Here is a 12,772-nt window from a genome sequence, read left to right on the forward strand (position 1 = left end):
TACAAAAAGTTGAGTGAGCACCAAAGCTAAAATATTTACAATCAATAGAAATTTGAAATCTGAATATTGGCCACAAGAAAACTCCGGGATTATTAACCCACTTGAAACCTGTAGAACAAAAGTGCTCAGTTAAATGTTTCATTAGACAAGAAAACAGGAAAATAGCTTGGCAAGGTATTGCTTGAGATGCATAACGTGTCAAATAGGGATAAACAGAACCAACTCTAGCATCGAACCTTAATATCTTGCCGCGCTTTACATTAACATTGATTAACTTCTTGGGGGAGCTGAAAATTTTAAACATAGACATGAACATTTTACAATTAATCCAATCAGACCTCACTGACTTCTTCCTGTTCCTATATCGCCTTCCACCTGGAAATACAATAGCAAATAATAGGCAAAATCTGAGAAATATAAAGTATAAATAAGTCAAATAACCAAAGGAATCAGTTGTGTCAAATAAGGACCCGTTATCCGCGGGTTTGTCTACCAGAGCGTCTGGCACGCTCACACTCACAGAACTGTCACAGTTCAAATCCAAAGGGGTTTTACCCATCTCCAACTCTGGAGTTTCCAATAATGTGACGGAGCCTTCGTTAGAATGAAGTTCGCCCCGGGCGAGAATCGAATCTGTGACAGGGCAGGTGCGCCACCTACCTAACAACTAAACCAAGTTCAAACTCTGGTAGTAATTCTGACCATTATAATGGTTCAGCGAAATACAATTTCTTCTTTTTTTAACGCAAAATTTAATAAGCAAAACTAACTTCCTATAAGAGCTAAACACTGGAGAACGGCCTTTGAGAGCTAAACTTGAATTTAGTGAAACAATCGGACATTAAGACATACATACAGTTCGTACAACCTTTCTTGGTCTAAACGAGTCTATTTTCACACCCCAATCCTGTGAATGGCTGTGAACTTGTGAACAAGATACTGGTGAGCCAAATCTCCTATTGAAAATGAATTGGACAATAGAATCCTAAATAATTGTCAGTGAATCGATTATTATAATTACTTATGTTTTATGTATATCTACTTACTATTGTAGGCAATCTTTTAATTGATGTTTCCAATTGATTTATTCTGATTTGCTAATTGCTATCATTATTGTGAATGATATTTCACAATGAATACTGTAATCGCCACCTTTCTGTATTGTTCTAACAACAAAGAAAGCTGGTAGTCGACAGCCTAGTTATCTTGGAAGCGCTAGGTCGCGGGTTCGATTTTCGCCCGGGATGAACATTATCCTACGATCTAAAACAGTGGTTCCCAACTGGTGGTCCGCCGGCAGGTTTCAGGTGGTCCGCGAAGCCGTTCAATATATATATTTTTTTCCTACTCCTGTAAATTTTCGGTTTTCCGTTGAAGATGTGCCAGAAGACATCCAGGAGGAGCTGGTTGAGCTTCAAAATGATACAAATTTAAAAGAATCTTACAGAGATACAGAGCTATGGGATTGAACCCACGCCCTCCTGTTTACCAGGCGAGCGTCTTGACCACTACACCACCGAGGTGACCGAGGCAGGTAACGGGAAAATGAGTCCAAATTGAAGCCATTTGGGGGGCCCTGAACTTGTCAGTGCTTCATCAATCATGTATGAATGACTTGACTGACAGTCTAAAAGTCTGAAACTACAACTACACTAGTTCTTCTTCTTTTTTTTTCTTGGGCACTCAAAGTGTTAATTCAGACTAGGGTTAGATTGGCAACTGTGCGATAGCTTATTCTTTACTGAATCACTTATCAATATCAGAATTCAATTGGAAAAATAGTTCACAATGATAAGAGGATTTTTTTATTGAGAGTTAGTGGAGTGTCCAAGTCGAAAACCCATGATAACAAAGACATAGAAGTATACCAGCTTTTCTCAACTTGGGCACCGGATTACTTTTTAATTTCATATAATTTCAATGACAGAGGGACCCCCAAAGACCCAAGATCGGACCCAAAACGAGCAAAATCTTGACTACTTGTTGAACATAATAGGCTTTTGAGAGTATTTATGACAAAATAAACTAAATTACAGATAGGTTCCTTTGTTTGTTTGTCTATTTATTTTTCATTTTTTTTTAACTTTCGCGAAGAGCACCAGAGTAACCAGAGTTACCAGTTGGAAACCACTGACATAGACGAATAAAAAAAGTCTCTGCGTTGATAAGGGACACATACTCATAGGGCGATACTTGTCTTGTCTGCGATTGACGCGGCAATACGTAGCATTAGCTTTTCTAATCGGCCCTATCGGTGATAATGGACTCTTGAGTGGAAGGTAACCACTAGGCGAGGTTAATGCCTGATACAGCCTCTACCACCTAAGAGCCCGTTTCCACTTGTACACTCGGCGATAATGGACTCTTGAGTGGAAGGTAACCACTAGGCGAGGTTAATGCCTGATACAGCCTCTACCACCTAAGAGCCCGTTTCCACTTGTCGTTCGGAAAAAAATCGTGTCGTCCGTAGTGGAAACATTCTCTGCATTTACATTGCATTGCCTACAGGACATTTTGTGTCGTTCGGAAAAAAAACGTGTCGTCTCGCCTGTAATGGGAACACTCTTATTTAACTTACATTGCCTACAGGATATTCAAAAAAAAAGCTGTTGAAACTAACGACAAATGGGAAAGAGCCTTTAGTAGTAGACTTACTTTACTTTCCGTGTCCGGAAAAACCAATGTCAAATATTGCGCCAGTGTGTTGCAGTCTTGATTGCGGTTTCATTGGCTGCTATTAGGTCTCGTTGTAGAGACGGGGTGGCATTTATGGCCACCCTGTATAGACTACGTGTTGTGTATCCACCCAGTATTTACAATCACCAGTCCACTCTGTATTCTGGTTGCTAAGGCAACATCTCAATAGATAGTTTTTCCCTGCCTTCCTCTCTTCCCTGAGCTTTTTCATTGTCGTAATTTTTCCAATAATACATCTTCGATCTTACATTTATTCTTCACTTTACATATGAGTTCTTCTTCATTCAATAAAATACACAATACTTTTTGGCGACGAGGATAAAGCAAAGTTTACGTGCCACTTTTGTACAATTTTCATTCACAATGAGTTCATCAGAAGAAACTGCTGCGATTCTAAAACAGTTGAAGATTCAAGGGGAAGCCTTACAAGCTATTCTGAAGAATCAAGCAACTGCTACTTCTACAAAAGCAAATACAGAAAGTACATCACCTGGAGCTATTGTAAGTCATAATATTACGTTAGAAGCTTTCGATCCCGATATGTCGTTCGGAAAAAAATCGTGTCGTCCGTAGTGGAAACATTCTCTGCATTTACATTGCCTACAGGACATTTTGTGTCGTTCGGAAAAAAAACGTGTCGTCTCGTCTGTAGTGCGGAACACTCTCATTTAACTTACATTGCCTACAGGACATTCGAAAAAAAAAGCTGTTGAAACTAACGACAAATGGGAAAGAGCCTTTAGTAGAAGACTTGCTTACTTTCTGTTTCCGGAAAAACCAATGCTGTCAACGTCAAATATTGCGCCAGTGTGTTGCAGTCTTGATTGCGGTTTCATTGACTGCTATTAGGTCTTGTTGTAGAGATGGGATGGCATTTATGTAGACTTACTTACTTTCCGTGTCCGGAAAAACCAATGTCAACGTCAAATATTGCGCCAGTGTGTTGCAGTCTTGATTGCGGTTTCATTGGCTGCTATTAGGTCTTGTTGTAGAGATGGGATGACATTTATGGCCACCCTGTATAGACTACGTCACTGTCATCTAAGGTGTACTGGTACCTGTACCTACCTCCAGTTGAAACAACTTACTTGAGTCTCATCTAAAACCATTGCTAATAGTACCTGTATCTACCTCCAGTTGAAACAACTTACTTAACTAGGCTGGCAAAGTGTTTTGCTTTGATTAGGTACTTGGTGTTGAAATGATTGCTTTGCCCATTCAAGAGGGAAAGAGTGCGAGTATTCCCCTTTACCTCTTCATTTGAAGAACCAAACTAACAAAGTTTCATGAATAGATTACAATTCAAATGTTCTTACTGTCGATGTTCAGAATTTTCTAGATGTTCAGAAACAAATTAGATCATTTCGAGTATACGCAAAACAATGTGTGATCAATAATATCATAACCAAGGGGTTAAGTGATGGTGGGACACATACCTAATAGGGTTAATTGTTCTGTGACATATACAGTGTCACCTCATTTCTTTATTACTTTTTTCTTCAAGTTAATGCCCCCTGTATTTTAAAGTAACAGCAGAGAGAGAGAGAAAAAGTCTTATTTCAACTCACTAAATTTCCCCTTTAAGGTGGGTACCTTGAGTTTTAAATACCCTGTACAGCATTAAGGAGTGAGGAAGTGAGAAGAGTCAATAAGAATGTGATTGGACCACAGACCACAAAAATAAGGAAACCCCCCTGTATTTTAGAGTAACAGCAGAGAGAGAAAAAGTCTTATTTCAACTCACTAAATTTCCCCTTTAAGATGGGTACCTTGACTTTTAAATACCCTGTACAGCATTAAGGAGTGAGGAAGTGAGAAGAGTCAATAAGAATGTGATTGGACCACAGACCACAAAAATAAGGACCGAATAATAAAATTTACTTTAGCACAATAGGGTTTAGGACCACACTGGAATAGTAGGTATGTGTAGTTTCCTATCTGAATACAAAGTAAATATTGAGACAAGGGCTTGATATGAGTACCTAGCACAATAACAATAATAAACCTCAGCTGCTCAGCTCAACACAACAATTGAATCTCTAGGTAGAGGTGTTTCTATTGTCATATCTTATTCTTTGTCTTATCTTAAATGAACAATTTGTTTTACACTAAGCAGGGAAACAGGGATAGCTACTTCTCTTTTTAGAGTTCTCTCTTGGAGAGAGAGAAAAAAAATATGTACTTATTTACTTTTTATGTTTGGTTTCAGTGTCGGGCGAAAGCTGTCATGACGACCTGGCCTGTCTATCCATGGCCTCGCATGACAGACTTGGCCTGGAAGCCATCAGAACCCTACACAGACAGCTGGACGATGACGCCAACGGGGTCATTGAACTGTCCGAATCGGATGAGGTAAGTCCTAACCTGTGGTTAAACGAAGTGAGCTATGAGATTGAATTTGAAGATTTTCCATTACAGAGAAAATCCCGGAAAATATCAAGAGAGAATGTTGGAAAAAGTCAAGAAAGAATGGTGGAATAAAAGTCAAGAAAGAATGTTCTTCTCTGTAAAGGCCTGTTGTAGTGGGGACACTCTCGTTTAAATTACATTGCCTACAGGACATTCGGAAGGAAAAAAATCGGATGAAACTCACAAGTGAGAATGGGCCTTAAGGGTGTTTCTGCCACAATGGTTTTCTCACTCACTAGGTAGGTACTTTTCTTCACCACTGCCACCCTCAGGGAAGCAGTCCTGTGCGCGTAGTAAATTAAATAAGGGTAATAGAAAGTAAAAATCCAAGATACATAAGTCCAAGTCTGTACCAATTTAAAACACAAGTTGCTCGTACACACATTAGTCTGAGTTACATCGCAGGTAAGTTAACAAATGAGGAGGTCAGACACAGTGACCTTACTCCAAGGTAGGAATATCCATGTATCCGTGTTCTAAACTAAGGTGGAAGATTACAGTAAAGCCTAGGTCTCTATACTCTCTATGTGAAGTGTTGTCAATACAAAAACTAGAGCATGTGAAGTGCGTTATGAAGGAAAAGGACAAATAGGAGAGGCTCTTATGGCCGGTACCACAAAGTTAGTTTAAACTCCGTTTAAGTTTAACTCTCGAATTAAGTTATCTGATTGCCTGATTTTTATATTTATTTATTTATTTTTACATTTACTAGATGAGCTGGAAATAAAACATGGAATTTTTAGGTGAAAATTTAATTTCTAGGCATTGTTTGATTAAATGAATAATTAATAGCTTACCCTATTTTACATGTGATTAGGGTTCTTGGTAATTATTTTCCATTTCAGACTTGAGTTTCACCTCTCGTTATATATTTGTAAGTTATCTGTACTTACATAATGTTTTGTTTTATTGCCATTGTGTTTTCAGTGAAGACAAACCAGGCATTCCTGGGTTCTGGCTCACCGTATTTCACAATGTAAGCATGCTGAGTGATATTATTTTATATGTGATTAGGGTTCTTGGTAATTTTCCATTTCAGACTTGAGTTTCACCTCTCATTATCTATTTGTAAGTTATCTGTACATAATGTTTTGTTCTATTGCCATTGTGTTTTCAGTGAAGACAAACCAGGCATTCCTGGGTTCTGGCTCACCGTATTTCACAATGTAAGCATGCTGAGTGATATGGTGCAAGTGTACGATGAACCTATCCTCAAACATCTGCTCGATGTCCGAGTAATCATCCTGGAGAAAGATCCTATGGTAAGTTATTTATTTCAGTGGTAAGACTTGCGGAATGTAATAGTCACTTAAGAAACGGACCTAGACAAAGACCCAAAAATTGGGTCATTGATGATTACCAGGTCTAAAATGAAATGAGTAAATATTCCTTGTTAAGAGCAAGACTTGCGGAATGTAAAAGTCACTCAAGAAACAGACCTAGACAAAGACCCAAAAATTGGGGCATTGATGATTATCAGGTCTAAAATGAAATGAATAAATATTCCTTGTGTTAAGAGTAGGTACAAAGGAAACTTTAAACTTGATTTTTTGTTTGTTTGTTTTTTGTAGTTTTTTTTGTCATTATTTATTTATTTCCTTTTCTTTGAGGAAGAGGAGGTTTGATAGAGGGAATTGTAATAACAGATAACTTGTCATCTTAAAATCAAAGAGACAGCCAGCCTTTTCAAGAACAAACCTTCTCTGTGTAGGATGAAGTTCCCCCCAGATGGGAATCTAACCTGCAACCCAGCACTTTCAAGGCAGTAGCTCTACCTTCCAAACTAATTAGGCGGGCTAATTTCCTTCGTTCAGTCAATAAATTGATTTTTTTCCCTCCAGGGCTTCGTCCTCGAGTTTCACTTCTCAAAGAACCCCTACTTCTCCAACACTCTCCTCACCAAGGAGTACATCATTAACACATTCAAGGCAGTAGCTCTACCTTCCAAACTAATTAGGCGGACTAATTTCCTTCATTCAGTTAATAAATTGATTTTTTCCCTCCAGGGCTTCGTCCTCGAGTTTCACTTCTCAAAGAACCCCTACTTCTCCAACACTCTCCTCACCAAGGAGTACATCATGAAATGTGAACCTGATGAGAATGACCCGTTCAGTTTTGAGGGCCCCGAGATCTACAAGTGTGTTGGCTGCAAGATTGACTGGTACAAGGATCAAAACGTGACCGTCAAAACTGTCAAGAAGAAGCAGAAGCATAAATCAAAAGGTAAATAATATAAATAGCTATTATTAATCTGGTATTAAATAAATGTCATTTCATAATATCATGTAAGTGAGGGGGAGAAAAGGGCAAGAGAGGATGAAGAAAAGGTGGAAAGATTGTGTGAATCAAGACTTGAACGATGAGAATGACCCGTTCAGTTTTGAGGGCCCCGAGATCTACAAGTGTGTCGGCTGCAAGATCGACTGGTACAAGGATCAAAATGTGACCGTCAAAACTGTCAAGAAGAAGCAGAAGCATAAATCAAAAGGTAAATAATATAAATAGCTAGTATTAATCTGGTATTAAATAAATGCCATTTCATGATATCATGTAAGTGAGGGGGAGAAAAGGGCAAGGGAGGATGAAGAAAAGGTAAAGATTGTGTGAATCAAGACTTGAATGAGAAAAAATTCAACTGGACATCAGGTACACAATATTCCTGCCTGGAAGAGACTGACAAGAAACGCCGACCTTATTTAAGTAGGAAAAGGCTGGGAAGAAGATTATATCACAAAGACTTGAATGAGAAATAATTCAACTGGGCATGAGGTACTCAATATTCCTGCCTGGAAAAGACTGACAAGAAACGCCGACCTTATTTAAGTAGGAAAAGGCTGGGAAGAAGAAGATTATATCACAACTTTGGTGCTCACTGCAGCATCATTCCATTCTATTCTATTCTAATCAATAACTTACTTGATTCTGGAGGTGCTAGGGTTGTACTAGTCTCTATCCTTGAATTTGAATATTTCCTATCAAGATTGCTCTTCAATGGTACATCTTGAGGTGTGCTAACTTTAGATTGGATTATCACAGGCACTGTAGCATCTTCTTTAACACTACCATTACACACATAAATTAATATCAAAAATAAACCTATCGATAACCTAGTTGATTGAAAATAATTCATTTTTATCACTTGACACTTTTAACTTCACAAAAAGTATTCAAACAAAACACATAAAAATTATAGGAAGTGACTGGGGATTAGACTTTGAATGAATGGGTATTTGGGTATTGGTACTTTTTTAAAAAAATTTGGCACAGCTTATAATATCTCTAGTAGGAATACTTGTACTATTATTTATTATCTAATTTATCTTCTTGAGATTATTTTAAAATATTATCAAACATACTGATAATAGGTATGAAAGAAAAGATGGATAGGTATTTTTTTCTTCTCCAATGTAGACTTCAAGTTACCTACCATGCTGGGACTGGTCGCTATGCACATTTATATTATACATAGCTACTCATTTTCCTCACGAGACTGAGTGGGCCCCACAAGAGCCAGTCACGAAATCAATCATTTGCATGATGCAAATTTTTTAACCCCGCTGGGAATCGAACCCGGGTCTTCCGCGTGGAAGGCGAGCGCAGTGATCACTACTCCATGGGAGAAGTGACTGGGGATTAGACTTTGAATGAATGGGTATTGGTACTTTTTAAAAAATATTTGGCACAGCTTATAATATCTCTAGTAGGAATACTTGTACTATTATTTATTATCTAATTTATCTTCTTGAGATTATATTTTAAAATATTATCAAACATACTGATAATAGGTATGAAAGAAAAGATGGATAGGTATTTTTTTCTTCTCCAATGTAGACTTCAAGGCTGTAGCATAGTATGGACCAGTGTGTTTTTTACCAGGTAATTTTCATTTCATTGCACTTTTCCACGAATAAAAGAAAGAGGTAATAAATTAATTTTTATAAAAAATAGGTATAAAAAACTCGATTTTTTCTAGAAAGGAAAAAAATTGGAAAGAAAATGGAAAATTTGAAGAGATAACCGGAAAAATTATTTTTCACCCTTTCGTTCCGTGTTGTTTACTATTGGGTACTGCTGACTGCTGATTTACTGATGTGCAAATTTTTTACTGCCAAAAAAGTACGGCTACTTTGCCATGTTGCCAAGTTGAATGTTTTCAGATTTTTCCGGTCACAAAGCTGCGTCCAGAGTTATCAACATTATTTTGCGAAATTTTCACACACGAAAATTTCAAACCAAAGGCCAAAGATGAGGATAAAAATTAATTTTGTACAAAAAAGACCACTAAAATTTTCATTTTGAATGGCTGTGAACTTGTGAACAAGATACTGGTGAGGCAAATCTCCTATTGGAAATGAATTGGACAATAGAATCCTAAATAATTGTCAGTGAATCGATTATTATAATGGAGCAGTTGCAGTTGGGTAAAAATTATGAATAAAAGGTCGATTCCTACGTAAAAAGTTGTGAAAAATCCAAATCTGAAAGTACTCCATGGGAGCTGACTATCCTTTAGTATGTATATTTAAACCACTTTAACATATTGTCTCCTTTTGTTCCCTCTCAAGGTCAAATCAGAATCGTGAACAAAACGGAGCCGAACGACTCGTTCTTCAACTTCTTCAATCCTCCGACTGTACCCGAAGATCCAAACGCGGAAATTGACGAAGAGACGCAAGCCCTGCTGTCGAGTGACTTCGAGATCGGACACTACATTCGGGAACGTGTCATTCCTCGCGCTGTTCTCTACTTCACAGGTTAGTTTGCCTATTAATATTATTATTTTAAGAACTGTAACTACTTTGGTTTTCTGTAACTACTTTGGTTGTAACTACTTTGGTTTTCTCGTCCCGAAGTCGAAGAGAAAAGGATGGAAAGCCAGCCGTTCCGTGAACGAATCTTATAAAGTTCGCCCTAGGTGGGAATCAAACCCGTCTATTAATATTTATTATTTTAAAAGGAGAGAACTGTAACTACTTTGGTTTTCTCGTCCCGAAGTCGGAGAGAAAAGGATGGAAAGCCAGCCGTTCGGTGAACGAACCTTATAAAGTTCGCCCTAGGTGGGAATCAAACCCGCGACCTAGCGCTTACAAAGCCGACTCGCTACCTTCGAACTTCCAAACTAACTAGGGTGGCACCCTTATGGTTATCCTTGCCTCAATTAAGTGGGTGCAGCCACGCTACCATCCATGCTAACTAGAACCGTATTTTACTATATGACTTTTTTTTTAGTCATCGTACAAAATTTCTCTTTGGACTAGTTTGGAAGTAATTATGCCACCACACCCGCTGCCAGTCCAAACAGAAATTTCGTATAATGACTCAAGAAAAAGTCTCATAATAAAATACGGCTTAGGGTGACTGATATTGACTTCAGTCTTGACTTGAGACCGAGATTTTTGTTCATAAACAATTAAACACGGGCGAAGCTAATGGACATAACCAAGCAATATTTGGGCCTAAAATCACGTCATGACTTTAAACAGTCCATGATTCAGGAAAAAAAAAAAAAAAAAAACTGCCAGCATTTCCCCTTGTAAAATGTCGTGACCTTATGACTAATATCGTTTCTGTTCCCGTCCACAGGAGAAGCGATGGACGATGATTTGGAAGAGGAAGAACTGGAGGAGGAAGAGGAAGACGATGAGGAAGACGAGGACGAGGAGGAGGCAAGTGAGAGCGACGAAGATGAAGATACTCACCCTCCCCCCCACCATGCCAAGCGGGGCAAGGGGAAGGGGTCGGCACTCAAGGGCGCCCAGCAAGGCCAGCAGCAGGACTGCAAACAGCAGTGAGGGGAGGGGAGGAAACTAACCTAGGGAGACCTATAAGAAGATATACCTATGAGGGAGTCAACTAAAAGAGACATGAAGAGGTGACAAAGGAGTGTATAATTATATGAGAAAAGAGTAGCGGAAGAAGGCAATAGAGAGTGACAAGCGAAGAAATGGTATTGTCCATCCAGATACTAATGAGATGTAACATTGCTTGACTACAGGGGGAACTGGAGCATTCAATGTGCTATCTGGGTATACACCCATTGAACATGTAAGAATCACTGAGGTTGTTGTCTTGCTGTTAATTCAATGTCCATCTTTAATTTTTCAGGTGGTCATCTTACATCACATGTTATCCAAAGCATCCGATATACTACACCCATTGAACATGTAAGTATCACTGAGGTTGTCGTCTTGCTGTTAATTCAATGTCCATCTTTAATTTTTCAGGTGGTCATCTTACATCACATGTTATCCAAAGCATCAGTGTCAGCGAGACCATCTGTGTTGTGGTGCTATAAGAAAGAACTTGGGTTCAGTAGGTGAGTATGACATAAGCCTTTTACACAAGTACACTCGAACACACTGAAACTTTTTTCTTTTCTTTAAGCTTTCTTTAAGCTAACTTATTAAGGTATTAAGGCTTAAAAAAGCATATTAAGTATAAGACTATGTGTTTGATTTCAGATTACTCTGGACGAGTCCATACGATACAAGCCGGGTGATGCGGTAGAGAAGTGGCTTACTCATCTATTATGTCTGGACGCAGCCTGTCCACCTAGAGCACATCCCAATATTCCTAATGTTGATTACTAATGCAAAGGAATTGATCCTTGATCATTAGGCTACTAGCCTAATATGGATTTTTGGGCTTGTGATCTCTACTATATCTCCAGGTAAATGCTGGGTTCTACAGCGATTTTTTTTTTCTCTCTCTTTCGAAGAGGTTTGACTGCTAAGGTATTATCGTCCCGAAATCGAAGAGAGAAGGAAGACAGGATAGGAAAAAGCCAGCCATTCCCAGAACGAACCTTATCTGTTTAGGATAAATTCCGCATCAGGCGGGAATCGAACCCGCGACCTAGCGCTTGCAAGGCAGGCGCGCTACCAACCAAGCTAACTGGGCTGGCGTTCTACAGAGAACTCGGGTTGACGAATTCTCACGAATTACACGTTCTTCACAAAAATGGATGGCACACTACCGCTGTGGTTCGAAAATTGACGAGTCCTTCTTTAACTAAGAGCGAATCCAAAAGTAAACTGGTGGATGTAGGTGTACCTATATGAATGACGTAAAATGCATTCTTTCATTTCACAGAGACACCCTATTCTGCTATCACAAGGCCTCCGAGAGTTTCCTCCAACGTATAGTGTCCCTGTTTGTCGCCTCACACTACAAGAATTCCCCCAATGATCTTCAAATGATGTCTGACGCTCCTGCCCACCATCTGTTCTGTCTCCTAGGTCCTGTGTCTCCCAACACTAAGGCTTTGCCTGAAGTTTATTGTGTTATACAGGTAACTAGCGGTTCACTTAATAGAACTCACTCGGAAAAAGGGCATCTAGGAACCTAGGAAGTGTGCAAAGCCCTGCTCCTGCCCACCATCTGTTCTGTCTCCTAGGTCCTGTGTCTCCCAACACTAAGGCTTTGCCTGAAGTCTATTGTGTAATACAGGTAACTTACACTAAGGCGTTGCCTGAAGTCTACTGTGTTATACAGGTAACTAGCATGGTTGAATTGTAGAACTGACTCGGAAAAAAGAGCTCTAGACTTTAGGAAATGTCCAAAGTCCCAGCTAAGCCTTAAAATGTCGGTAAAAGAAAATAAAAATGTGTGCTTCACCGCTGTTTTCGTATTTTGTATCAATGAAACAACTGCTACGTTTATAATA

At 38.9% G+C, this 12,772-nt stretch overlaps 1 protein-coding gene across 1 annotated transcript in view; it reads left to right on the top strand.

Moving 5' to 3' along the window:
• LOC103518088 (nucleosome assembly protein 1-like 1) overlaps positions 1–11,044 on the top strand; it is a 15,887-nt gene extending 4,843 nt beyond the window's left edge. Inside the window, exons 4-9 of the mRNA XM_026829976.1 lie at positions 4,907–5,049; positions 6,180–6,368; positions 7,113–7,332; positions 7,457–7,594; positions 9,672–9,860; positions 10,690–11,044. Of these exons, the coding sequence (XP_026685777.1) occupies positions 4,907–5,049; positions 6,180–6,368; positions 7,113–7,332; positions 7,457–7,594; positions 9,672–9,860; positions 10,690–10,898 (1,088 nt within the window). The 3' untranslated portion in view covers positions 10,899–11,044. The remainder of the gene's footprint in view (positions 1–4,906; positions 5,050–6,179; positions 6,369–7,112; positions 7,333–7,456; positions 7,595–9,671; positions 9,861–10,689) is intronic.
• The last annotated feature ends 1,728 nt before the right edge of the window (positions 11,045–12,772 follow it).

Source organism: Diaphorina citri, unplaced genomic scaffold, assembly GCF_000475195.1.
Source record: "Diaphorina citri unplaced genomic scaffold, Diaci psyllid genome assembly version 1.1 scaffold2070, whole genome shotgun sequence".
Taxonomy (NCBI): Eukaryota; Metazoa; Arthropoda; class Insecta; order Hemiptera; family Psyllidae; genus Diaphorina; species Diaphorina citri.